At 43.0% G+C, this 25,526-nt stretch overlaps 2 protein-coding genes across 13 annotated transcripts in view; one reads left to right on the top strand and one right to left on the bottom strand.

The window, feature by feature from the left end:
• Positions 1 to 25,526, top strand: part of HAGHL (hydroxyacylglutathione hydrolase like) — a 62,804-nt gene that overhangs the window by 1,312 nt on the left and 35,966 nt on the right. For 2 of the 8 annotated variants that reach the window (XM_007499247.3, XM_007499246.3), the window contains exon 1: positions 24,121 to 24,310. The gene's annotated coding sequence lies outside the window, so the exon portion shown is untranslated. Of the gene's footprint in view, positions 1 to 198; positions 311 to 9,627; positions 9,695 to 24,120; positions 24,311 to 25,526 lie in introns of those variants that run through there. The other 6 variants (XM_007499248.3, XM_007499250.3, XM_056805729.1 and 3 more) reach the window with 5 other exon arrangements.
• CCDC78 (coiled-coil domain containing 78) lies at positions 42 to 25,371 on the bottom strand. Of its 5 annotated transcripts, none has more exons than XM_016424155.2 (16): positions 25,247 to 25,371; positions 15,432 to 15,543; positions 13,906 to 14,100; positions 13,233 to 13,319; positions 12,609 to 12,788; positions 11,236 to 11,418; positions 10,438 to 10,488; positions 9,563 to 9,663; positions 8,535 to 8,613; positions 7,605 to 7,730; positions 6,742 to 6,956; positions 6,200 to 6,374; positions 5,157 to 5,200; positions 3,587 to 3,647; positions 1,259 to 1,359; positions 42 to 273 (listed from the first exon to the last, which is right to left on the bottom strand). In XM_016424155.2, the coding sequence occupies exons 3-16, from the start codon at positions 14,092 to 14,094 to the stop codon at positions 162 to 164; spliced, it is 1,704 nt and encodes a 567-aa protein (XP_016279641.1). In that variant the 5' UTR covers positions 14,095 to 14,100; positions 15,432 to 15,543; positions 25,247 to 25,371; the 3' UTR covers positions 42 to 161. The 5 variants fall into 5 exon arrangements, 4 of the variants coding, with proteins under 4 accessions (XP_016279641.1, XP_007499315.2, XP_056661703.1 ...); XM_007499253.3 differs by lacking the exon at positions 25,247 to 25,371 and adding an exon at positions 23,015 to 23,049; XM_056805725.1 differs by lacking the exon at positions 25,247 to 25,371 and adding an exon at positions 23,015 to 23,049 and having other exon boundaries at positions 13,969 to 14,100.

The following is a 25,526-nucleotide window of genomic DNA, read 5'->3' as shown; positions in this document are numbered from 1 at the left end:
TACGGTAATCATGGTAGGCACAAAATTCTGAGAAAATTGGATTCCTCTTTGCAGATCAAGAGTTTATTCCCATCCCATATACCCCAGAAATCCATATGAAACTCTCTGCCCATTGGCTTTTAGGGCCAGTTCCTCCAGTGATTTCTTGGGAACAGACATAGCTAGTGGTTGATGGTACTTTGGCTCTGGGCATTTACAGAAACTGTGGCTTCAGCAGACTGTGAGGACTCATTTCCCAGAAGCTTCCGCAGCCTCAGGATCTCCTGCTTGTACCTGTGGAGAGGGTCCAGGGAAGACAACTTTGTTCTAGGTCAGGTCTCCATTCCTTTTTTTTAAACCCTTACCTTCTGTTTTAAAATCAATACTAAGTATCAATTCCAAGATAGAAGAATGGTAAGGACTAGGCCATGGGGGTTAAGTGACTTGTCCAGGGTCACACAGCTAGGAAGGGTCTGAGACCAGATTTGAATCGAGGCCTGGCTTCATATCCTTTGAGTCACCTAGCTGCCCAGGTGTTAACTCCCTTGAAGCCCTTGTCAGAGAGCCTTCACTCACAGGGCCATTTGCACTCAGTGATCGACTAGGCCTCTGAACACTCCCAGCTCTGACCGGTTCACATTTTTCCTATGTTGGTGCCTAGGACTAGCATCAATCCCAATGGCATCATAGTTCTTAAATGACTTTGGATTTCAGCTAACAGTGCCTTTACCACCTCTCTCTGCTTGTTTCTGCCAAGAGAGGCAAGGAAGGGTAATGGGAGAGAGAAAACCCAGGCAGTTTGATGGAGTTAGCTCTAGGATAGTGGTTGCTTGGTATTTTTTTTAAACCCTTACCTTCCATCTTAGAATCAAAACTGTGCATTGATTCTAAGGCCGAAGAGGTAAGGGCTAGGAAATGGGGGTTAAGTGACTTGCCCAGGGCCACACAGCTAGGAAGTGTCAGATTTGAATCCTGGTCCTATCTCTGGGCCTGGCTCTCAATCTACTGAGCCACCCAGCTGCCCCCTTGCTTGGTATTTTTGAAAAGAAGGTATATTACTCCATACTCCTTGTGTGGAAGAGCCAGGGGCAGAAGGGCCAGTGAACAAACTGAGATAAAGGTCCCAGAATAATAGCTACATTCTTGTGCCTTATCAGATGGGGCGATGAGGAAGACCTTAGGGGGAGGGGAAGTGATGAAATCTGAAGGCTCTTAAGGGGGTGGTAGAACCATCCAGTGTAGTGCTGGGTCCCTCTGGGGTAGGTTCACCTGGGCTCACCTGCCTAGATGTTTGTTCACGTACTCTTGCAGTTGTGAGAGTTGTTCCTCTGCCACCAAGGCCCGGCTCCACAGATGGCTCCTCTCCTCTTCTAGCTTTGCCTGAGTATAACAAGGAGAGAAAACAGACTCACTGAATCTCAAAGATGAAAGGGACCTCAAAGATCCTCTAGTCTCAATTCTGTCTGAAGCAAGATCAAGATCCCATTATCCAACATCTCTGACAATTGACTCAACTTGTTTGAACACTTCTGGTGATGGGGAACTCACCACCTAAAGAGGCTGCCCATTACATATTTTGATAGTTCTGGTTGTTAAATCCTTATTCCTTATTCCCTGATCCCCTGTAGTTTTTACCAGATAGCTCTGGTCCCTTTTGTGGGTTCAAGGAAAACAATCCCAATCTCTTGCATTTGGTAGTCTTTCAGATATTAGAAGCCAGTGGTAATATCTCCCTTGCTATCTTTTTATTTCCAAGCTAACTCCTTAGTTACCTCAATTGATCCTTGTATGTTATAATGGCCAAGTGTTTTAAGATTGCACAGCACCATATACATTATCACCTATTTGATGCAACAACTTTGTGAGGTAGGTGCTGTTGTCCCTATTTTACAGATGAGGAAACTGAGGATGGGAGAGGTTTAAGTGTCTTTCCAGAGTCACACACTAGTGTCTTAAGCCAGGACTCAGACCACAGGTCTTCCTGACTTCAAGCTGAGTGCACTCTCCACTATTCCAATTTGCTTCTATCCTCCGTATTTAAAATCTTTTGTAAATTGGCTCCAGGCTATCTTTCCAGCCTTATTTCATGTTACCTCCCTTTCATATATATATATGTGCTATTCCAGCCAAATTACCCAACCTTCTATTCCCTATAATTGTCCTTGCCTTCTCCCATCTCCATGCCTTTTAAACCATCCCACTAATGAAAATTACCTCTTCTCCCTCAAAAATTTTTCATAGCACTAAAGTCCGGGCTACTCCTTTGTAATAAAAGGGAGAGTGAGCTATTGGTGCACAGGTCTCTTCTCCCCCTTCCCAGCCATTAGCTTCAAATTCCTTGAGAACAGGATCTCTAGGATTGGCATGTAGTAGGTGTTTAATATAGGCTTGTGGGCTGGATTTAGACCTCTCTCCAACCATTGTGTTTGTGCCATGGATATATTCCAGTTTATCAGTGGCCCTCTTATAATATGGTTGCCTCTAATAGCTAATGCTGTTGGTAGATGGTTCAGTTTGTCTAGAGTGCTGGGCCTGGAGTCAGGAAGACCTGAGTTCATATGTGGCCTCAGACACTAGTTGTGTGATCTTCTTAATCTCTGTTAGCCTTAATCCACCAGAAAAGGAACTGGCAAACTATTCCAATACCCTTGCCAAGAACACTCCATGGACAGTAGGGTCCACAGAGTTATGAAGAGTCAGACATGACTGAATGGCTGAAAAACAGCAGCCTGTTGGTAGGGTCATATTTTCCAGGGAAAAGCACTATCACTCTATTACCTCCCTTATTAATTTAAGTACTAGCCTCTCCAAAACAATGGCTCTTCAAAGTTGACTGGGCAGTCATAGAAGGCAGCATCTTCTCTTGCTCTGCCCTCTGCCCAATCAACTTTGGCTTACTCATTTCTTAGCAAATGATCTTCGCAGGGTATTGAATAATAAAATCACCTGGAATTAATTTTGAGGTAATTTGGGAGTGGGTCTCCCAAATTCCAAATTATAATCCCAATAAGAGTTGGCATTTTCATATATCAGAAAGGCCCTTGGGAAGAAGCAGGATTGTTGTGTCCTCAGCCCCATTGTGCAGAACTAGAATTAATAGAGGAGAGCTGGAGGCAGCTTTTGGTTCAATATGAGAAAGAACTTCCTAAAATATGACATCTCACGGGCTCACCTTCATTGGAGGTATTTGAGCAGAAGTGGCATGGCTGCCTGTTAGGAGAAGGGATTCCTGCTTTAAGGAGGAAGGGAGCTAGATGCCTTCAGGCTAAGATGATAAGAAACTTCATCATTTTGCTTTAGTCAGAATAGGACTAGGAAGCAAGCATTGATCTTGGGGGAAAAGAGCTAGACAAATAGAGAACTGTCTCCGGGTCACACCCATCATTTGTGCTAGAGATCGGGCTAGCCTTAGCATATCTACCAGAGAGAGAGAGAGTAGCTTCTCAGGTGTAGTAAGACTTGTGCACAAGAATCGGAGATTCAAGCCTATTTATCATTCTTGAGGGGAAGAAATGACTGAACTGAAATCCCAACCCCTTTACCCCTTGGATTGGCACCTGGATGGAAATGGTGAGCCCAAGAGTCTTCCCTCCGAAACATCTACTACCTGAGTGTTTTGGGTGAACTCTTGAAGCTGCTTCTGGATTTTATCCCAGACCACTGCATCCCTAGGAGAGAAGAGAGAGTGTATGGAAGATAAAGTAATACAGGTTTCTGATCTCACAAGGCAAGTAGTTGGATTCTCCAGCCATTTGGAGATTATTCTCTGGCTTCCGCTGACTCCACTCCCTTCTCTTTGGAAGATTTTTTATATAAGAGATCTGCTGTGATGAAGCTGACCGTCTAGAAAATAACAGATGTTCCACTTTCTTCATGGTATTGTGGAAAGTCAACTCTGTCACTTATAGACTCTAGGCTTTACCAGTTTCCTCATCTGTAAAATGGGAATAATATGTAATCTACCTCATACGGTTTGTAAAGATCACATGAGAAAATGTGGAGTGCATTGTATGCTATCAAGATGTCTGCCATGAGTATTGCAAGCCTTCTTCTGAGGCTATGTGGGAAATGACTAGAATGACTTAGAGGCATGACTATAAAATTACAGGGAATACGGGGAGTTATTATAACCTAGAGCCAGCATGTAGTAATGGAAGCATAGATTCCAGAACATCATAGGTGACAATATTGCATGATCTACCTTGTTCAGACCATCTCTGGAGTGGCATGTCTGGTCTAGGACACCATATTTGACCAAGGAATGGGAAGAGTAGAGGAGATTTGAGTTGACCAAAGTTTATCAAGAAATCTGGATTTGAATCTTGCCTTCAGCTTAGCCCTAGCTATAGGACCATGATGAATCTCTTAACCCCTCTTCCGCATATGCAATATGAAAATAAGCCTTGCCTCACCTGCCTTGTAGGATTGTTGTGGAGAAAAAGTGCTTTGTCAGCCTAACAGTGCTATGTAAAATCCAGACTCCAGACTTTACCTGGAATTCTGTAGTTACCTAAATATAGTAACAAATGTAATATTTGTTACAGGCAGATTTTAGCTTGATCATACTGTTAAGAAGAATTTTCTAGAAATTCCAGCTGTCTCACAAAGGAATGGACTTCAGTGAAAGGTAATGAATGAATTCATAGTCACTGGAGATATTTATGCTGGAAGGCTATTGTAGAAGAGAGATCCGTGCTTCAAGAATAATTGGATAAGTTGACATCTGAGCACCCTTCCTTGAAGTCTTTTCCAGGCCTCCAAGGCCTTGTCACTACTGCACAGATGCTCTCTGGTGGTCAGTGGAATGTCTTGCAGGGAGCTGGGCTCACTTGAGGAAACCTCTGCCTTTGGGCTTTGAACAGGAACATGCCTACCCTAACCTCCTGCTGTATAATTTGTGGCTTCCCATTCACACAGCACCAGGGACAGGACCCTGCCCATGGAAAGTGCTCAAAGTGCTTGTTGGATGAGTGAATAAATAAGTGGTTATACACCCAGGAGCTAATTAGGCCCCTTACATGAGCAGGGGCAGGACAAATATTATTTCCACTTGATGGAAAACTCTTGAGTTGTTAACTTTGAACAAGGGCACAGTTATCACTTCTATTCTTCCCTGCTACAGATCCTGTTTTGGGCTATGGAGAATATCTTATCCTAGACATATTACGGATACTCACCGTGCGAAAGATGTGTTCAATTCAGAAGTTTTGTTGGATCTATTCTGTGAAAACAAAAAAAAGTCACAAACAATTCTAGTACTTACTTTCTTTCTCTATTCTTTTTTTTTTACCCTTCCTTTCTGTCTTAGAATTGATACTAAGTGTAGGTTCCAAGACAGAAGAGTGATGAGAACTGGGCAATGGGGGGTAAGTGACTGGCCCAGGGTCACACAGCTGGGAATTGGCCACCTACCTAGCCCTCCTCACCCTATTCTTTCAATGCCCCTCTGGCTCAGGTCCTTGACCCATTCAGTCCTATATTACATCTTTGACATTGGTGTTTTGTGGGATAGAGTGGATATCCTCAGAAAACTAGGGACATCTCCCAAAGGTATCTGAGCACAGTTCAGTGAGCTCTGGATTGAGTGTCCAGGTTTGATTGCTGGCTCTGTCTCTTGCTACCTTTGTGACCTTAGGTTTGATGCTCCCTGGGTCTCAGTTTTATTATATGTAATATGAAAGTATTGATCTAGGAACCTCCTAAGGTCCTTTCTGACTCTGAATCTATATAGTCTATAAGCATGAGCCCTTTCCAAAAGGAGAAGGAAAAACTCATCAGCTTTACATTTTGCTTATGTGCTGCATAAAGATGATATTATAGGCTGAAATAAGCTATTTGGATTTTCTAGACTCTTACTGTGTCCCATGAAGAAGAAATCTTAGGGTTCATCTGGTCTTATCCATATCTTGAGCAGAAATTTCTCTTGGAATGTCACCAAATAAATGGTTATCTAACTTCTACATAGTGATAGGAAACTCACCATCTAAAGAGCCCATTCTCAGGGTAGTTCTACTAGCTACTTTTTCCTTTTATAAAAGCAAAATCTTCCTTTTAGCAAACTTCTATCCTTTGTTCTAGCTCTGACATCCTAGGATTTTATGAGCTGTCAGAATAAAGTTATATGAGACCCCCAGGAATTTTGATTTCTATTTGATGAATTTTATAGCCTTCTGAGGTATCATGTGGATTCAGTCAAGATCAAAGTGGCTTAGCTCTTTACCTTGGCCTGTAGGTCCTGAATTTGAATCTCTAGTCGAGCCTTATCTTCACGAAGTTTGTTGAGTTCCTGGCTTGGGCTGGACTGAAGATCTATGTCGCCGAAGATGAAGTAGGCTTCCGGAGGACCAGGTTCCATGTCAGGACCACCCTGGGCCTTAATCTGCTCCCTCTGGACCCTAAGCCAGGCTTGCTCTGTCACCCACTGCTTTGATTGTTGCCCACAGAACCCCCGAGAATCCAGATGTGGCCCTATTCAGACTTGGTAGTTGCCCAACTCCAGATTATCCCAGAATACTCTCCGTAAAACTTCCTCCTGATGAAGGCTGTGTTAGTAGGGAGCTCCCCCCCACTTCATTCCCTACCCCAATAAAGGGACTAAAGTGGACATGCCCAGGTTTTCCTTTCTTGAGAGAAAAGAAACAGTTGAGGTTTTTGACCTTGTGCTCTTTGCCCTGTGGAATGGCATTAGGGGCAGAAAGCTGGGAGAGGGTTGGCCAGCTGGAGCTCTGGGCCCATCTAAGGGGAGGTGTTGGAAGACTGCACCTGTAGGCATTGAGCAGACTCTCATGCCTCTGCATCAGGTTGTCCATCCTCTTCTTATAGTTCCGGGCGACCTTGGCCAGTTGTTGTTCCCGAGTTCGGTTTGAGGCCTGCATGTCATTTAGCATTCCATCCAACAGTTTCTTCATTGCTCCTGATTCTGCAGCATTTGTCTGTTGAGGTCCTTGGTGGTCCATGTTAGTGCTGTCCATGAAAGACTTTCCGTGGTTACCGGAAAAATGGAAACCAAGACTAGTTGGACAAGCCATGGAAGTCCAAGAGGCAGTAAGGAATGTTGCTGGGCTAGACTTTTTTTCTGGACTTGTGAGACTGCCTAAGGCAAGGCTCTCCTAATAGCAGTTCTCACTAAGAAAAATCATCTTGAGGGCATGGCCAGATTCACTTGTAATACTCTTGGAATTTACCCAACAATCTACTTTGACCTACCAAGAGCCCTACTAGTAATTCTCCAAAACCCAGTCTCAAACCACCCTCAACTTTTCCTTAGTTTCAAGAATTGTCCCAATATTTCATACTGGTTGACCTAGTGTCCAGCCAGATAAGCCCTGATATGGACTTAACCCCTCCCTACCCGAATTTTGTGAAGAATGGGCCTTGTCTACTCCCCCCAGACACTGTCAAGTCTCCTGCCCATCTCGTTGTCCCCCTAAGTTCTTTTTTTCATAAACCCTTACCTTCCATCTTAGAATCAATAATAAGTATCAGCTCTAAGGCAGAAGAGTGGCAAGGGGTAGGCTAAGTAACTTGCCCAGGGACACATAACTAGGGAGTGTTGACTCTAGGCCTTATTCTCTAGCCACTGAGATACCTACAACCTGTACACCCCCTAGATTCTAGATTCTTACAGCCATGTTCTTCGCATAGTATAGAAGCCTGATACGATACTCCTCATTCATCATCTTCAACTGCTGCTGCAGTTTGGAATTCTCCATTCCCATTTCTTGAAGCTCCTTTTGAGAAGTGGTCAGTGCCTGGAGGAGATAGAGATGGACATGTTAGGAGGAAGGGGCTTGAGTGACATGGTCCTTGCTAAGGTCCCCTTTCCCAACCCCTTATATCTCCCTGGCTTTCTGGCTCAAACTAGTTTGCATATGTGTGTATCTCTCTCTCTCTCTCTCTCTCTCTCTCTCTCTCTCTCTCTCTATATATATATATATATATATATATATATATATATATATATATATATATATAAATATAAAACACTGGTTTTCAGAACTTGGAGAAATTCCTGGGATTAATGGCCAGCATAGTCATGAGTTTGATGTTTAAAACCACAGTCCCCTGCCCATGGAGCACTCACTCCCAGTGATAGCCCCCAGCTTCCTATTGTCCAGTCATTATATACAGAAATTAGAATCACGAGATCTGGACTTGAAACATGGTTCTGCTACTGTGTAACTATGGGCAAAACCACTCACTATGCTGGCCTTCATTTGCAAAATGAAGGGATCAGATTTTAAAATTCACAGGGCCTCTTTCAGCTCTAAATGCTCTCTGATTAGGGGTAGGTAGGTGGCTCAATGGATAGAGAACTAGGTCTAGGGACAAGGAAGTCATGGGTTCAACTATAGCTTTGGACAGTTCTAGTTGGGTGACCCTGGGCAAGTCACTTAACCCCAATTTTGCCTAGCTCTTATTGCTCTTCTGCCTTGGAACCAATACTTACTGTTGATTCTAATACAGAAGGCAATGGTTTTAGGGAAACAACTAAATAAATGCTCTCTAATCCATCCTGTGAGGGGTCCCTGGGGGAAACGTCATTGCTGACTCACCATAGACTGCTCTGCAAACTTGAAGCGTGTATCACCAATGTCTTGTTTGGCATTTTGGAGTTCCTTCCCCAGCTCGGTCCTGAAGGCAAAGGGTAGGCAAACATGGTTCATGGCAGAGTTAGTGACTAGTGACTCCCACGTGTCCTTCAGTCCTGCCAAACACAGTAGGGCATTTATGGGGCCAGCTCTCATCTTCCCTAGATATCTTCCCTGTGTGTGTGTGACAAGAACTGGAAGACAGTTTAGAGGTCACTGCCCTTTTCTATACTAGGTATACCTCAGGATGTCTGTCCTTTCACCTTCCTTTCCACCAAGGATTGGGCCCCAGCCATAATAGACGAGGTGACAAAAGAGGGATGTGATGTTTGGCTAGATGACTGGATGGGCCAGCTCATGCTCCTTTTCTCTTGTTTCATCCCATGAGAAGGGAGCAAGAGCCTAGAGAATCTCCTCCTTGTTTTGACTCTCTATTGCTTGGGCTGCTGAGGGCATCAGAACTTAGCAGTTGGACCTCCCCTTGGACCCCTAACTTGCTCCTGGAGGAAGGCATCAGGCCCCCAGGGAGCCGATGGCAGCAACTACCAAGATGGAAGGTGTCTTGGGTCTGTGGGTCAGAGTCTGTCTCCAACCTTGCCCTTGTATGGCTTGTTGAGATTTTGGATCTATGTAGCCTCTTGGGGAAATGTGTGGATGTAACAAAAGGCAGTGTGATAGTAGTAGAAGAATCCCATAACAAGTTAAGAAAACCTGGTTTCTAGTCTCAGTTCTAAGCATTAGCTCTGTGCAGTTTTACACAAATCGTTTTCTTTCTGGGCCTCACTCCAAGGCCCTTTTTCTAACTTGGATACTGAATGTTCTAAGATTCCTTCCAGATCTAACAATCTATGCGCTATGATTCTAAGTTCTGTAAAAAGTGTACTGCTCTGCAGACTAATGCAAGATAGTTTTGGATTTCCTTTCAAAGTACTCTTCCCTACTGGAACCCAAGGGCTACCTCCCACCTCCACCACACTCCTCTGACCACTCACATTCTCTCTTCCAACTTTTCCTGATGGGTATTCTGCAGCAGTTTCTTTTTTTCCATCTCTTCCAGAATGTTCTCTTGACTGACCAGCGGCTGTGGCCATTCCTAGGAAGAAGAGAGAAAGGTGATAAAGACTGTAAGTGAGACAATTCCTCTTCCTAATCATTGGCTACTGCTTTGCTTCAAGTTATATATTCATTTATATGTGATGGGCATGTTTAAAGTTGGTATAAACTGACTTGTTGTCAGAAGCTGCCATATAAAATTGGACCTAGTTTGCATGTTAGAAGTGGGTATCTTGTCAGGCCTGGAAATGGGAGGTCTTGGGTTCAAATCTGCCCTCAGATACTTCCTAGCTGTGTGACCCTGGGCAAGTTCATTTAACCCCCATTGCCTAGCCCATATTGCACTTCTACCTTGGAACCAATACATAGTATTGATTCTAAGATGGAAAGTAAGGGTTAAAGGAAAAAGTAAGCATCTTATAACTAGGACTTATTTGGCAAATTCTAGGTCCCATGCCCAGACCTATGTTCTTCCAGCCCAATTTTCATAGACTTGAAGACTCTGGCTCAGACACCACTAGGACCATCTGAAGACAGTGTTTGGGAGCATAATGCTGCTAGTAACGTGAGGACCCACTCAGACACTGTGTAATGCTCTCCCAAACTCACCTCTTCTGGAATCTGATCTTGGAGAAACCCTGCCCATTCAATCTACCCATCACGCCTTTGCTCCCCAGATATGGAGCTAATGATACTCATTAAACCATTCTCAGTTGTGTCCTTGACTACACTGTGATCTTCCCTGGGGAAAAGGACAGGTCCACTTTCCTTGTATTCCTGAAAATGGAGGGGAACCTGGGCCTGGTATACTCACCTTCTTCTCCATCTTCTTCTGGTCCTGTTCAGAGTCACTGATGTCTTCTATCTGAGGACAGAGGGAAAGGCGAGTGAGAGATGTATAGCTCTGGTGGAACAGCTGCTTTCATGGTCTTAGCTACTAATCGATGTCCTTGACCTCCCTATGTGAAATCCCCTTCCTTAAGGAAGCTGCCCCAGATTCAAATTACATGTAGTCCACTTCTTTACTCTATGCTCTCTCAGGAAACTTATGCTCATTTGCCCAGATACTTTGCTTGTCAGATTGTTAACATAAGTTTTCCACTTCTTGCATCCCTCCAGCCACATAGCTTATTTTAGTGAGGGTAAGGGCATTGACTTCTGAGGTGCTGGGTAGTACAATGAATAGAGTTCTAGAAGACTTCAGTCTAAATTCTGCTTTAAGGATTTACTAGCTGTAACCCTGAGCAAATCATTTAACCTATCTGAGCCTCAGTTCCTTTATCTGTAAAATGAAGATAATAATAGCCCTTATTTTCTCTGTCTTTTAAAAAAAATTTAGTTCCATCAAAATTCCCAGGTATCCCCTTCCTTTCCTCCACTTTCCTGTCTAGAAAAGGCATCCATTCACACACAAAATTGTATATACAAAGTATGTAATAATCCTTATTCTTACAGGGTTTCTTAAGAATGAACTGAGACATCACTATGCAAATTCTAGCTACTATGATTAGTTTTCCCCCCTCAATTCTCAGTGTGCCTGGTTTAGGGATCTGCCTTCTGTGGAAACTCTCAGTCAGTAGTGCTGATGGAGGGCCCCCTTGGGATGTCCCACCTTGAGTTTCTGGTGAGTGAAACCTTGTACCATAGACCTGATTCTCTCTAGCTCAGCTGTTATCCCAGTAATTATCGAAAGCTGTGAGTCTTGGGAAGATGATGGTTCTTGCCAGGCTGCAAAAGGCTGTTTTTTCTTGGATAAGATAGACAGCTCCAGGCTCAGCTCCTTACCCCGGAGCACCTGCAAGACCAAGGGGAAGGAAGGCCTGTATTCCACTCCAACTTCTGGCCCTCCATATGTTTTTGGTACTCAGGACAAACAGTACCCTCCCTGCTTTGTCTTGGGGCCATGGATGGTCATTCCTCCTTTGTGTCTCAGCTTGCCCCCGGGCTGCTAGGGCAGGATGAGTCCTTTTTCCAAGAAGGGCTCAATTCAAATCTAACGTGGTATTTGCCAGTATGATGAATGCAGAAAGCATTCTCCCAAAGGCCCAGGCCAACTTGATAACTTTTTGGGAAAGGACATGGAGGTGAGGAGGCTATTGTTAAAGAAAAAAAGTAGGAAGTTAAATAGTGGTTTTCTCCCTTCTCACTACCTCAATCATGCATTTTGTATGTTCTTAGAATTAAGACTATTTGTATCTTTGTGGCCAGGGAATCTCATAGATTATAGAAGGATAGAGCCCTTAAAGATTGTCTAGTCCATTCTCCGTTTGCAGAAGAGGAAAATGAGATTGAAATGGGCAGTGATCTGTTCAAAGTCACACAGTAATTAAAGGGTAAAGAATAGAACTGAGGTCTCTAGATTTCTTCCTATCATATTGAAGCACTTAGGTAATGAAATGGCAGAGGAGATAAGAATATTGTACTTGAAATCAGTAAGACCTAAGTTAGAAACCTGGCCAAAACATTATGTGACATTATTTAACATCTATCTTGGCCTCAGTTTCCTAATCTGTAAAATGGAAATAATAATAGCATTCACTTCACAGTTAGGAAAAGCTAATGAGATAACATGTATGCAGCACCCTACAAGCCTTAAAGCAAAATATAAATATTAATAATTGTTATTACTCATCATCATCATCATTATTATTATTATTTAGTTGTGGCTCAGAAGGGCTGGTGGTTGGAGATGCTAAGAGCAGTGTATCTAGGGTGAGTTCCTCACGACTCAGGGAGCTTATTTCTGGCAGGGACCCTCCCTGTCAAGTGGTCCTTTCCTAGGAGGAGAGATGGGGAAGAACATAGCCATTTACCTGAGTGGCTCTGCTTCATAGCCTACTCTACCCCCTTGGGCAGGACAAGACAGAACAGCTCTAGAGGGGGAGCAATTCCTGGGGCAGACCCAAAATGAATTAAGCCCTTTAAGGTTGGGTAGAAACCCAAGGAGGAGGCCCAAGATACCCATCTGACTTCTTTCACCCTCACCTCAAGTTCATGTTGCTTGGCCAGAGCCTGGTAGTTGCTCTCGAGGCTGTTGTAGGCAGCTGATAACTCCTGACGCTTGATTTCCATGATTTTTAGCTGCTCTACCAACTCTGCCTGCTCAAAACCAGCTTTCTCCCTAGTCAGTTCCAGATCTAGGACTCTATTCTCCAGTGTTAAAATCTGTGGAGGAGCAGGGTCACAGTGAAGGGGCAGCAGTGGCCTTATTCTTCCCCCAATTTCATCTTCAACCCCATCCCATCCTTCTGTCACCAGAAGGGGTGCCTGGTAGGTTCTGAGACTGGGAACAATTCCGGGATGAAGTTCTAGGCTGGGAGTTAGGAGAGCTGGATGTTACTTCCTACTCTACGTGACCGTGGGCATGTTAGGCAAACCCCTATTCAGTTTTCTCCTCTATAAAAAGAGGACAACATCACTGCAAAGGGCTATCTCAGTGGGGACCAGGATTAGGAGAGTTTGAAGCAGGCATTCCCCTGCTTGCCATTGTACCACCTGGGAGCTCTGTGTTCGGTCCTTGTTTCCAATCCTGGGGAAGGATGGAGAGGGGGATATCATGAAGGCACAAATAGACACACACAACACACACATATGCATATACACAGGCACCTCGGACTTGAGCTCAAAGCTTTCCATCTCATATTGCTCCTTCAAGCGATTGGTTTCAATTTGGAGGTCGATGAGTTCCTTATAAATCTGGTGGGAATGGGGTGAAGAAGGTGGGTCATAAGGCTGCTCAAATCCTGAGTTTCTTGGGGAAAGACTATTTGGGTGAATTCCCATGCTTTCTGGGGAAATGGAGAGCTTACTGGCTCCTGTGTGTCCAGTCCTGTGCTGCACACTGTTATGGGGACAAAAAAGGAATAGAACCAGGCCTGTCTTTGGGTAGCTCACAAATGAGAGGTGAGGACAAAATTCACACAAGTGAACCACGTGCTGGGAAAATGCCAAATGAGGGTGATATAAAACAAGCGAACTAGAAATTCAGAGGAAGATAAGATCACTCTGAACTGTTGGGATGGGCAGGGCCTGAAGGACTGGGTCATGGCTCAGTAGAAAAGGAGGCAGGTTTCTCCATTAAGGAAATAAAGAGCAAAGGCAGTGAGAGGGAGATGTGCATTGTTCAAGGACAATGAGGAGACAGTAAGGCAGTGGCAAAGGGTATGAGAGAAAGAAAGAGAGGGAGGAAAGGGAGATAGGCAGGCTAAAGAGGGCCTTGAATGGTCAATGAAAGGGCCTGATTTTTTTCTTATTGGGGTCTTGCAATGGAAGATGGGCTCACATTGGTATCTGGCTTTCCTTGGTACTCTTGTATCATCCCTTCCCTGAGTTCTGCAAGGATCACCTGTAATTTCTGTTCTTCACTCAGCACCAGTTGGGTGGATAAGTCAGACCTCGAGTTGGTCATCTGCCTTAGAACCTGATGGAGTTCCCCTAGCCTTCCTGGTGGTTGGTGGCTCCGTGGCCGCATCTGGACCTAAGCCAGCAGGGAGAAGGGTCGATCATGTGCACTAACCCTAGCTAGTCTCTCTCTCTCCTCCCAGCCACCCTTCCCCTTCACCACCTTCTGATTGACCAGGCAAAGGGAACTGTTTGTCAGGCCATTACTTCAGTCAGAACACAGGGGTCAGACACAAGGCCAGTGGATGCCTGATAATACAACGTTCTTGACGTGTTGTAGCCAGAACCAGATTAAAAGGTACTTGGGAAGTAGTCAACAAAATAACTAATAATAGGAGAACATAGAAAGTATTATATTACATTTTAAAACTAAGTCAATATGTGGCCCACAGGGATCCTTGTGTATATATGATTTAGGAAGGCCCCTCTTACTCTATGTACCCAACATCACTCTGCTTAGATCTTCTAGAGGGAAAAGCCCTGCCTTGGGAATTAGGTACTGCCTGTAGTCCCAGCTGTGCCATTAATTAGCTGTGTGACTCTGGGCAAGTCCTTTCCTCTCCAGGGACCTATTTCCTCCTTTGAAAAAAGGGGTTAAAAAGATGGTTTCTAAGGTGTTTCCAATGCTGACCTCCTATGACCTACCATCCTAGAGACAAAGGAAAAGAGCTGGGGCATTCACTATTTATTTGTGTCATCTCTACTGAATGCTCCTTTCCCCAAATTATTTCATTCTCTTCCCTAGCACTTCCTCCCATCCCTCGCCCTCTTCCCATTCCCTTCATTCCAAGGACATTAGATTCTGGAACTGAGTAAATGCCAATGAACATCCTCCAGCCCCCTGGTTATAGCTATAGGAAGGTCTGGAGAACTGATCTGAGTTCAGATTTGAACCCAGGACCTCTTGTTTCTAGGCCTTGGTCTCAAGCTGTTGGGCCACCCAGCTGCTCCCCTTCCTTACTCTGTCTGAGTCTGTCCATACTGTTCCAACTCTGATGGGTAAATGGACCTCTTCCTCAACCACTCATCTAGTCAGATGATGATGGGCTCACTGCCCTACTCTCTAACTAGCCTCACTATCTCTGGGTTTCAGATTCAGAATCACAAAGTATTAGAATTGGAAGGAATCTTTGAGATAATCAATCCACACATTTCTCCCTCATTTTGTAAACAATCCCTCAAGAGATTCTAGCAGTTACACAGCAAAAGGGATTGGAACCCAGGACTTGTGGTTGCAATGTCCAATGCTCCATGACATCATACTTCCCCACATTTGTGACTTGGGACAGAAGCACCCCTGTTCCTCCTCACTTTGCAGGGTTAGTGAGGAGGAGAGGCTTGAAAGGAAGGGGAGAGTGGTGGGTCGGGGTGACAGGCTCCCACCCCCAGGAATGGGCAGGGACTCACTTGCTTGATGGTGTGCTGTTGTGCTGTGGTGGCCGTACCCACTGCATGGTCCTTGCCTGTTTGGTTCTCCGTGGTATGAAATATGGAAAGCTCTGGATGAGTAGAGCCTAGCCTGGAGGAACAGAGGAAATGTGCTACCTTCCCATTTAGTCACTCTTAGGGTTACTACCAACACCCGCCAGTTGCTAGGGGAAACTGTTGCCCGCATCTTTGTTTGTTACCTGATGAAGCTCCCCACGGGTGTCATGTTACCGGCATGCCAGAAGATGCCCAAAGGAGGCCTGGGTCAATCTATCTTGTACATACCCATGCACACTTATGTAGAGATGAACTATGGGCAAGCCACCACATCTCGGAGCCCCTGTTTCCTCTTTTATAGGAAGGAAGGGGGAAGGGAATTGAACTAGAACCACAGAACCTCAATGGCTCACCCCAAACCCTTATTTGGATGGTAGGGAAATTGAGGCCCAGAGAAAGTGATTTGCCCAAGATCCACACGGTGGGTTAGTGGCAAAACAAGGACGGAAAACTAGGAGTTCCGAGTTTCTTTCTTTCCAAGCACAATAAGATTCTCATATAGATGTTCTGTTCTATCTCATAAATCATTATTAAGTGCCTAAAAAGTACAAGACACCATGGTGGGCACTAAAGGTTGATACTTTGCACATTTCATAGATTCTTGAGCTCATCAATATAGTGGTTCACATTGCAACCTATTTATACTTTTCCTTTGACTTTCTTTAATCCCACCTTCTACAAGGTCTTTCCCAGTCCCCCTTAATGCTGGTGCCTCTCCTCTTTTCCTTATCTCCAGTTTGGCCTGTTTCTATCTTATTTGTTCATAGTTATTTGCATGTTGTCTCCCTTGTTAATACTGTGAGCTTCCGGAGGACAGGGACTATTTTTTGCTTTTCTTTGTATCCCCAGCAACTGAGCCCAATGCCTGACCCATAGTAGGTACTTAATCAATGCTTGTTGACCTTAAATCCTCCACAGAGGTTTCACTCGACTGTGCTGAGGGCCTTCCTCCAGACCGTGTATTTGGCTGTTCCTTGCTTCCTTTGCTCTTGTCACATGACTAGTTCCCTTCCTTTTCTGTGCATACAGCTCTCTGATGACATCCTTTTTTCTCTTATCATTCTTTCTTGGTCACATGTTACAGCCCACTCATACCCGCTACATGTTTTTGTATTGCCCTTTGCGTAACCCTCATATTTAATTCTTTGGGAGACTATGGAATTCCATAACAACCAGATAGCATTATTGGAAAAATATTGTTGGGTCTTGGTTTCAGAGAGGACTTTAAATACATCTGTTAGTTTGTAGTTTGTCATTTTTAAATGTTTCCCTTGGTTTGTGGTTTTTGTTTTTGTTTTTGTTTTTTGTTTCTGGCTAGAGGGTTGTTAAAAGCACTGAGCAGTTTCTCAAAGGTAATTCAGCCAACTTTCCTCTTCCCTATTTGATTCTTGGCCCAGTTCACTGCTTATCTGCTTATGTCTTTCCAAGATGAATATATTTCTGGGCTAGCACTGTGAGTTGTCATGTAACTTCATAGGACAATAGGCACTTAGATGTTTTATTGATGTTCTTTTTAATTTTTATAGCATAGTTACTTCTCAGTCTCCATCTACACCACCCTTTCCAACAATAGAATCCTTAACTGTAACAAAATACAGTTAAACAAAATAAGCCTATACGTTGGCCATATCTGACAGCATAATCCATATATCATGCCTTCATCTCTCATCTCTCCAGAAGAGGTAGAAGGCCTATTTCACTGTTAGTCCTTTGTAACTGTGGTGGGTTAATACATTGTCAAGAGTTCTGATGTCTGTTAAAGTTATTTTTCTTTACGTTATTGTGCCCATTGTGCAAATTGTTCATCTGGTTCTACTTACTTTCCTAAGTTTCAGTTTATATGTAGAAGGCTTTTTAAGCTTCTCTGAATTTATTTTGTCATTTCTTATAACAATAATATTCCCTCCATTTCATTCATATGACATAATTTATTAATAGATATCCACTTTGCTTTCAGTTTCTCACTGCCATAAAGAAAAAAGTGTTGCTATAAATATTTTTGTATTTGTCCCACAAATGGGGATCCTTGCCTCTGACTTTGACTTTCTTGGGGTATTTACCTTGTAGTGGTATTGCTAGGCCAAACAAATGGTATGTATACTTTAATTACTTTTCTAGTACATTTCCAAACTTTTCCAGAACATTTGGACTAATTTATAGGTCCACCAAAAATGCATCAGCATTCCTGCCTTTTCAGAGCTCCTCCAGCATTTGTCAGTCTGATTGATAGATAATAGACATTTTTTTCTCATCTGGGTTTTTCCTATGTGACTAGTTAGGTTAAATTCTTTTGTGTGGTTATAAATCTTATTTGGGAGACTCAAGTATTCCAGGGTTTGATGCAATCAGGTCAAAGTCATCAGCAAACATGAGTATCTGGAGGCCCTCACCTTTTACAAGGAACCCTTTTATTTGGACTCTGTACTGGTTGGCCTTCAGGAGGATGGCAAGGAACTTTAACAAACATAAGCCTCCTTGTTTTGTGCTTTACTTGATACTAATTAAAGAGAGGTTCATCAAGCAAAGTAATCTTTGTCGATAATTTTTCAAGGAAAGAATCTTGTATGATTTTGAATGTCTGCCTGGGTTAGAACTTGTTGGAGGAGAGACTTTGAGGTGAACCATATACTTCTTTATAGTCAACAAGGAATAACACTAGGATCTTGCATTCTTTACATATTTTAGTCAGTTGTGGTCTGTTGGAGAAACTTTTTTGTAAAAACTTGACTGGTATTTTTTCATGCTTTCATTTTACCCTTGGTAATATATTTGTAGATTATTCTCAAAAAGATTTTATAGAGATGGGAAAGTAGGCATATGGTCAGTAGTTTAAATTTTTCTACTTGCTTAAAAATGTTTTTTGAAGTTTTTGGTTGTTCTCTTATGAAATTTTTTAAAAATTATGTTGTTACCAATAGAGATCTTCTTACTTCTTTTATGCCTAGTCTTACCTAACTGTTCTTTTTGTTTTTTTTGTGTGTGCTTTTTCAACTTTGTCATGTGGCACATTAATAATAACATTAATAAAGGGTGCCCCCAAAAGTCTAAGCGTAGTCTTAAGCTATTAAAAGTTTAAAGGGGCAGTTAGGTGGCTCGGTGGATAGAGAACCAGGCCTGGGAACAGGAGGTCCTGGGTTCTAATACAGCTTCAGACACTTCTTAACTGTGTGACCCTTGGTAATTTACTTAACCCCAATGGCCTCGCCCTTACTCCTCTTCTGCCTTGGAATGGACACAGTTTTTTTTTTAAACCCTTACCTTCCATCTTGGAATTAATACTGTATATTGGGTTCCAAGGCAGAAGAGTGGTAAGGGCTAGGCAATGGGGGTTAAGTGACTTGCCCAGGGTCACACAGCTGGGAAGTGTCTGAGGCCAGATTTAAACCTAGGACTTCCCGTCCCTAGGCCTGGCTCTCAATCCACTGAGCTACCCAGCTGCCCCCAGAATGGACACAGTTTTGATTCCAAGACAGAAGGTAAGAGTTTTAAAAAATATATATCTTTAAGACTTTTGTAATACCCTGTACAGTACTTTTAAGGTTTGCAAACTGTATAAAAACTCTCATTTGATCTGATCCTCTTAACAACCCTCTAAAGTAAGTTCTACAGGTATTATTATTCCAATTTTACAGATTAAGAAACTAAGGCTCAGAGGTTTTAAGTGACTTGCCCAAGGCCATATAGTAAGTGTCAGAATTAGGATCTAAGCCTGGGTCTCCCCTTACTCCAAATGCCAGTTCTCTTTCTCTCTTCTGCTTCTCATGTCTGGGATTGATATTATTACCTGAATGTTGGGTTTCACAGTCAGTCAGTTAACAAGCTTTTACTATATTTCAGGCATTACATTTAGAGCACAAGATATAAATAGTGCCTTTTATTTTATCAGAGAGATAACATGCACATATACAGGCATATACAAAACAGGGCAAGGGATTAGCAGTTAAGGGAAGCAGGAAAGCCTCATACAAAATGCAGAGTTTGAATTATCTTTGAAGGAACCAGAGACAGACCGAGGTGAGAGAGGTTAGCATTCTAGGCTTGTGGTACAATCAGTGCAAAAGGTACCAACAAGGAAGATGAAGTGTTTTGTTTAAGTAACAACAAGGCAGGCTGAATGAACCATAAGAGTTTATGGAGGGAAGTCATGTGTAATAGAGCTGGATGGGCATATTGAAGCAAAATTGCAAAGAGTTTATATATAAAATAGCAGTTTATATCTAATCCCAGGAGTAATAAGGAGTTAGTTGGAGGGATAGAGGTGAATTGGAGTTCACTGGGGAGAGAGGTAGCGGTTGTGACATGTTAGACCTATCTCTGCTTTGGAAAAAGCAGCTTGGTGGCTGGATAGAGGAGGAGGAACAAGACTGGAGGCAGAGAGACTAATTAGAAGACTATTGCAATAGAAGGAAAAGGGGATGAATGCCAGAATTAGTGTGGTAGCTGTGTGAGTGGAGAGGAAGCATATTTAGACATGTTGTAGAGAGAGAAATGATAAAATTTGGGATCATTAAATATGTGGGGTGAAACTGAGGAATCAAGGAGGACAAGATTGTAAGGCTGGAACTGTAGAAGGTTGGTGGTGCCCTTGACAGAAACAGGGAAGTTTTAGTAGAAAGGTAGATTTGTGAGGACAAAATAATGAATTTTATTTTGTACATGTTGAGTTTGAGATTTCTATGGGTTATCCAGTTTGAAATATCTAATAGGCAGGTGGTGATGTAAGACTGGAGCTCAGGTTAGAGTCTAGGGCTGAAGAAATACAATGTGAGTTATCATCTTCACAGAGATTATCATTGAACTCATAAGAGCTAATGATCACCAGTGAGAGAAGACAGAGAGGAAAGAGAAAAGGGCCCAAGGCAGAGCCTTAGGCTATAATCACCCTTAAAAGAGTGTGATATCATGATGAACCACTAATGTAGACTGAGAAGAACACTTAGACATGTAGGAGGAGAACCAAGAGAGCAGTGTCCTGGAAACTTAGGGACGAGGGTTGTCTTCAGAATTGAATGCTACAGAGAGATCAAGAAGGGTGAGTATTGAGAAAAAAGCCACTGAAGTTGACAATTAGGAGATATGTTAACCTTGAAGAGGGTAGTTTCAGTTGAATTTATATCCATTGATTTATCTATCTTTTATATTCTCTATGTATGTATGTCTATCTAAAACTAAGTAGCAGAGATGGTTGGATTTAGTGGATTTTTAAAATTGTATTTATCTATTTATTTAAAAAAACAACACCCTTACCTTCCATCTCGGAATCAATACTGTGTATTGGTTCCAACACAGGAGTGGTAAGGGCTAGGCAATGGGGGTCAAGTGACTTGCCCAGGGTCACACAGCTGGGAAGTGTCTGAGGCCAGATTTGAACCTAGGACCTCCCATCTCTAGGCCTGGCTCTCAATCCACTGAGCTACCCAGCTACCCCCTGAATTTTTTTTAAGGATGGAGAGATTTGAGAGTATTTGTAGGTAGGGAAGGAAACAGTAGACATAGGAAGAGATCGAGGATTAGAGAATGAGGAGGGAAATGATAGGGGAGGGAATCTGATGGAGAAGAAGAACATTGTTACTGTTTTAGTCATTTTGACAGACTCCATTTTACATGTTTGTTGTTTTTCTTTCTAATTTCTTTCTTAAATGCTTTCAGAATGATCTGGCTTTTTAAAGCTCCTATAAACATTTGCTTCCCTCCTGTTTAATGTTATCTTCCTAATCTGCCACCATCTTCCTCTATAGGATTTTATAAATGTTTATATTCTAAACTAGTGTTATCTTGGGGGCCATATCACTTGGCAAAGAGATACAGTATTTGCAGGCTGAAGCAGTTTCTAGACTCTTTTGAGCTCCTCCTTGTGGCAATTAAGTTATATTGGTTAAATTTTCTTAGGAAACTGATCATCTTTGTCATTGTTCTTTTATCCATTTTCTTATTTATTTATTTTTTGGCATCAACTTCTTTAAGTAGGTCAAATTGAGGTTGCTTCAATTGCATGAAATAACTGTTAATTTTTGTTCTTTATTCTAATTTTGGTCTTTTTCTTTAACAATTTGATAACTATACACTGACAGCTAATTTGGCAATTACTCCCACATCAGTACCCAGTTATTTCTTATCTGTTAAAATATGATTACTTTCTTTTCTTTTTGTGATGCTTGTAAGTCTCAGTGCCTCCTACCTCTTTTTGAAAATGGTTAAGGTATATTCATTATCTATGGATATGAGATCTCCATATAGTCTATAAGTCTTATGTGCTTCTTATTACTTATTCTTAGATCATGTTTTACAATATATTATTTGCCATCCTTTCCTATGCCTACTTTTATATTGAAGTTACTATTAAAATAGATATTGATTTAATTTGGAGGGTTCTGATCTCAAGTTTTTAATAGAATTTTTCTAACTCATCCTGAATGGATATTGGTATATAAGTTGCAGTTGTCTTCACATGGTTGCCTTATTTCAAATGTTCAGCTTGAGTACTGCCATATAAAAGATAAGCAGATTTTCCATGAAATGATGTTTCTTCTTGTCTCTACACATACTATAAAAAATTCTGCCAATGCCTTTATTTGCCACCCAGAGAATAAACTAGGGGCCACCCTTTCATTTAGTGACAACTTGTTTTGTCTTCTCATTTAGCTACTGTAGCTTAGATCTCACATTTGATGTTCACAGTCTAAAAAGCGAGTGATTTTACTTAGGATTCTCTTCTCCCTTTTTTCTTTTTTTAAACCCTTACCTTCCATCTTGGAATTAATACTGTATATTGGGTTCCAAGGCAGAAGAGTGGTAAGGACTAGGCAATGGGGGTTAAGTGACTTGCCCAGGGTCACACAGCTGGGAAGTATCTGAGGCCAGATTTGAACCTAGGACCTCCCGTCTCTAGGCCTGGCTCTCAATCCACTGAGCTACTCAGCTGCCCCCTTCTCCCTTTTTTCTATCTGCCACTGTCACTGCAGAAATGTTAAGTGGGTCATATAGGACTGAGGGTTATTTTATATTTTTGTTTCATCTGTTGCCTAGGCCAGAAGACTTCATCACCAGATGGTCCACTAACTGGTGATGAGCCTTCTCATGTTTTAACTTAGAAAGCAGATAAAATTTCGTACTAGGTTTATACTTAAAATTTCTTCCATCATGGGAGAACCTGTCAGCCTTTGCTTTCTGCTTTCTTAGAGAATTCTTTTGGTTCTCTTCCACATCCTCTGTCCCCTTAGAAAACCCAAGTATTGCTTCTATGCCAGTATGGAATGGAAGCCTTTGCGGAGATAAGAGAAACTAAGGTCTCCTGGAACTTAGGTCTCTCAAAACTTAGGCTGAACCCTTTCTATCATGTCAAATGAGGTTCTTTATAGCTATGCCATTCTATCCAATTGAATAAATATTTGTTAAGTACAGGTACTGGGGATACCAAGATGAAAACAACACAATTCTTCTTTTCAATAAATTCACTTCTATGGCTAGCCTAGTGTGTCTAGATTCTATTATCCTTTATCACTTACCACTTATTTATAAAGTGCATTAAAGTAGGTCATTTGAAGCCAAGTGAGAAAACTAGTGTTCAAAACATTTTCGTTGGAAGTCTTCAGCCAAGCCAGGGCCTGGCATAATTCTCTGATGGGCTTTGAGCAATCAGGCTAGCATCTTTATAGACTCTGATAGAAAATAGTTGCATTGGATACCATTGACTACTTTCCTGGACTAAAGGATGTGAGCCTACATAAAAGAATTCAACCTATGTACAGATGACCTCAGAAATGTAGCACTAATAAGTGGCACTCCAAATGGCACTAATAAAATGGCAGAACAGTCACTAGAACTCAGGTCCCTTGACTCCAATTCCAATCATCTCACTACTATGCCATTTTTTACTATCTGTGAACTGAGGCAGAAGCACTGGGTGTGAGGAAGCTGGAGAGATACATGTCAGGGAAGTGACTGTGGCTCTCTGAAGGGAAGGGGACTGGGGTGATGGAATTAAGGGACTACAACGGAAGGGAACTTGCCTTCTGGAAGGGTCCGGGGAGGGAATGTAAAGGAGGGGCTGCCCCATGCACTGTATACTGTAGGTTTGCCTAAGGGATAAACTGAGGAATGGAGGGATGGAAATGAAGAAAGTAGTCTGGGAAGGCTCAAGGGAAGAAGAGGACTTTATAAAGGGACTGAAAGTAGGAAAAAAAGAAAAAGGCGACCTAGACTGGAATAAGAGCCAGGGTCAGGTGGAATGTGTAGATGAGGCTTATTTGGGGGGGAAGGCAGTGTCCATAAGGCCACGGAAAGGAGTGCAGGACAACCTCTGCAGGACAACCTCTGAGGCAGGGTCAGCTCATGGAAACTGAGGCAGGGGCAGATGGACAGCTGCGGCCGGAATGGAAAGGTCTTCAAAAAGGGGGCAGCTGGCTAGGTTGGAGGAGTTATAGTGAGGCACAAGGGAGATTACGGGGAACGCTTTTCTCCGGTGCTGTAGGAAAAAGTGGGGGAAGGGCTGAGAACATCGGAGAGACAGAGGAAGCGTGGGACAGATGCAGTGGGGTAAAGAAGGCGGAAACAGCGGGGAGGGGCAGAGGGGAAGCAGGGGGCGGGGCCTGAGGGCGGGGGGAGGGGCGCTTGCTCTCTGGCCGTAGGGGGCCTGCGCTGCTGGTGGGCGGGACTGTTGTCGGGGCAAGTGACAGCTGAAGCCGGCCCAGAACGAACCTCTGGTGCAGCCTTCGGGCTCCGCCCCCCAGCTCTGCAGTTCGAGCGCGTTCCCCCCACCCCACACCGTTCCCGCAGTCTGGACAGGCCGGGTTCAGCCACTGGTGAGGGTGGGGACCTTCTCTCCTAAAAGGGAGGGGGTAGCGGCCGTAAGGGAGGGGTCGACGTGAGCGGAAGTGGAGGGGGGGAAATGGGCGGGGGCGGAAGTATGGGTGTTGGGCGGGGCAGTAGGCGGAAGTTGAAATGGTAGGAGAAATGAGGATAATTTAGAGAGGCTATCTAGGACTGGGCTGGGTAGGCCCTTGGGGAGGGTTTGTAAGAAAATTTGAGGTAGGTGGGCAGAATTTTGGTAGTGTAAGGAGGTGGGTGATGGGAAGCTTTAGGTGAGTGTCAGAATTAAGTTGAACAGAAAACAGTGTCCCGTGTGAATGAATAATCGGCACCTGGTTCTGTATTTGAAGGGGTACCATTTGGAAGTGTGATGACATTTACTAATTTTTGCATTCTTAGTACCTGACCCCTCACTCTTAAATAATTCCTGTAAATGTCACTATATCTTCTGCTGGACGATCCACTTATTTTGCTGTTGCAGAAATTGATGCCCAGAGCTGGAACGGCTGTAGAGTAGTGCACCTTTGCTTAGAACCTTGTATGGGAATTATATTTAACTTTGGGACAAATTCTCCACATGACTAAGAAATACTCTTCATTTACTGCCCTAAGCCTGGGCACCACCTAAGTATCCTAGGGAAACTTGACATTACTACTATATTAAGGAAAGGAACCTATTTGTGAACTTACAGATAATAAGGTATTTATCTACCTTAATATCTAATCTGATGTTCACTACCACCCAGTTGCTTGATATATCAAGTCATGGACCTAGGCTACCCATTCCCTCAAACCTATTATGTGGTTTTGAATTAGCTCCAGATGTCCCATCTGAGATCTTAAGAAGCCATCTTAGACACATCTGAAGTGGTGATGTTGACCTTGACCTGATTTAACTTGAAGCCCTCTGACCATTTACTTGTACTCACTTCTGATGATGGGCAATTTAAATGTACTTGGTCTGAAACATCTTGGAGGCTGGTCATTATAATGAACAGTAGGCTGAATATTCTTATATGGTCCCTATGTTTGTTTTAAATGGTGAGCTGCCCAAAGGGCAGAGACTGGATCTGACTCAGCCCAATGCATAATAAACACTTTTTGTTGTTCATCATGATGATGATGACAAAGATGATGGAGGAGGTAGGGCCTATTACCTCTCCCTCTTAGATTATTGCATAGCTTTTAGTGTCTGCCTCTCTGATTCAT

The sequence above is a fragment of the Monodelphis domestica genome, chromosome 7 (assembly GCF_027887165.1).
Source record: "Monodelphis domestica isolate mMonDom1 chromosome 7, mMonDom1.pri, whole genome shotgun sequence".
Taxonomy (NCBI): Eukaryota; Metazoa; Chordata; class Mammalia; order Didelphimorphia; family Didelphidae; genus Monodelphis; species Monodelphis domestica.
This window is presented reverse-complemented; position numbering and strand designations above follow the sequence as displayed.

What these genes read in the sequence shown, in the direction of transcription:
- CCDC78 (XM_007499253.3), bottom strand. Translation starts at nt 23,034, where the DNA reads ATGCACTTTATAAATAAGTG. An exon ending in AAGGAAAGCCAGATACCAAT is followed by an intron (nt 13,320 to 13,905) that starts GTGAGCCCATCT and finishes CATTCCCACCAG; the next exon opens with ATTTATAAGGAACTCATCGA. An exon ending in AGTTCACCCAAAACACTCAG is followed by an intron (nt 1,360 to 3,586) that starts GTAGTAGATGTT and finishes TGTTATACTCAG; the next exon opens with GCAAAGCTAGAAGAGGAGAG.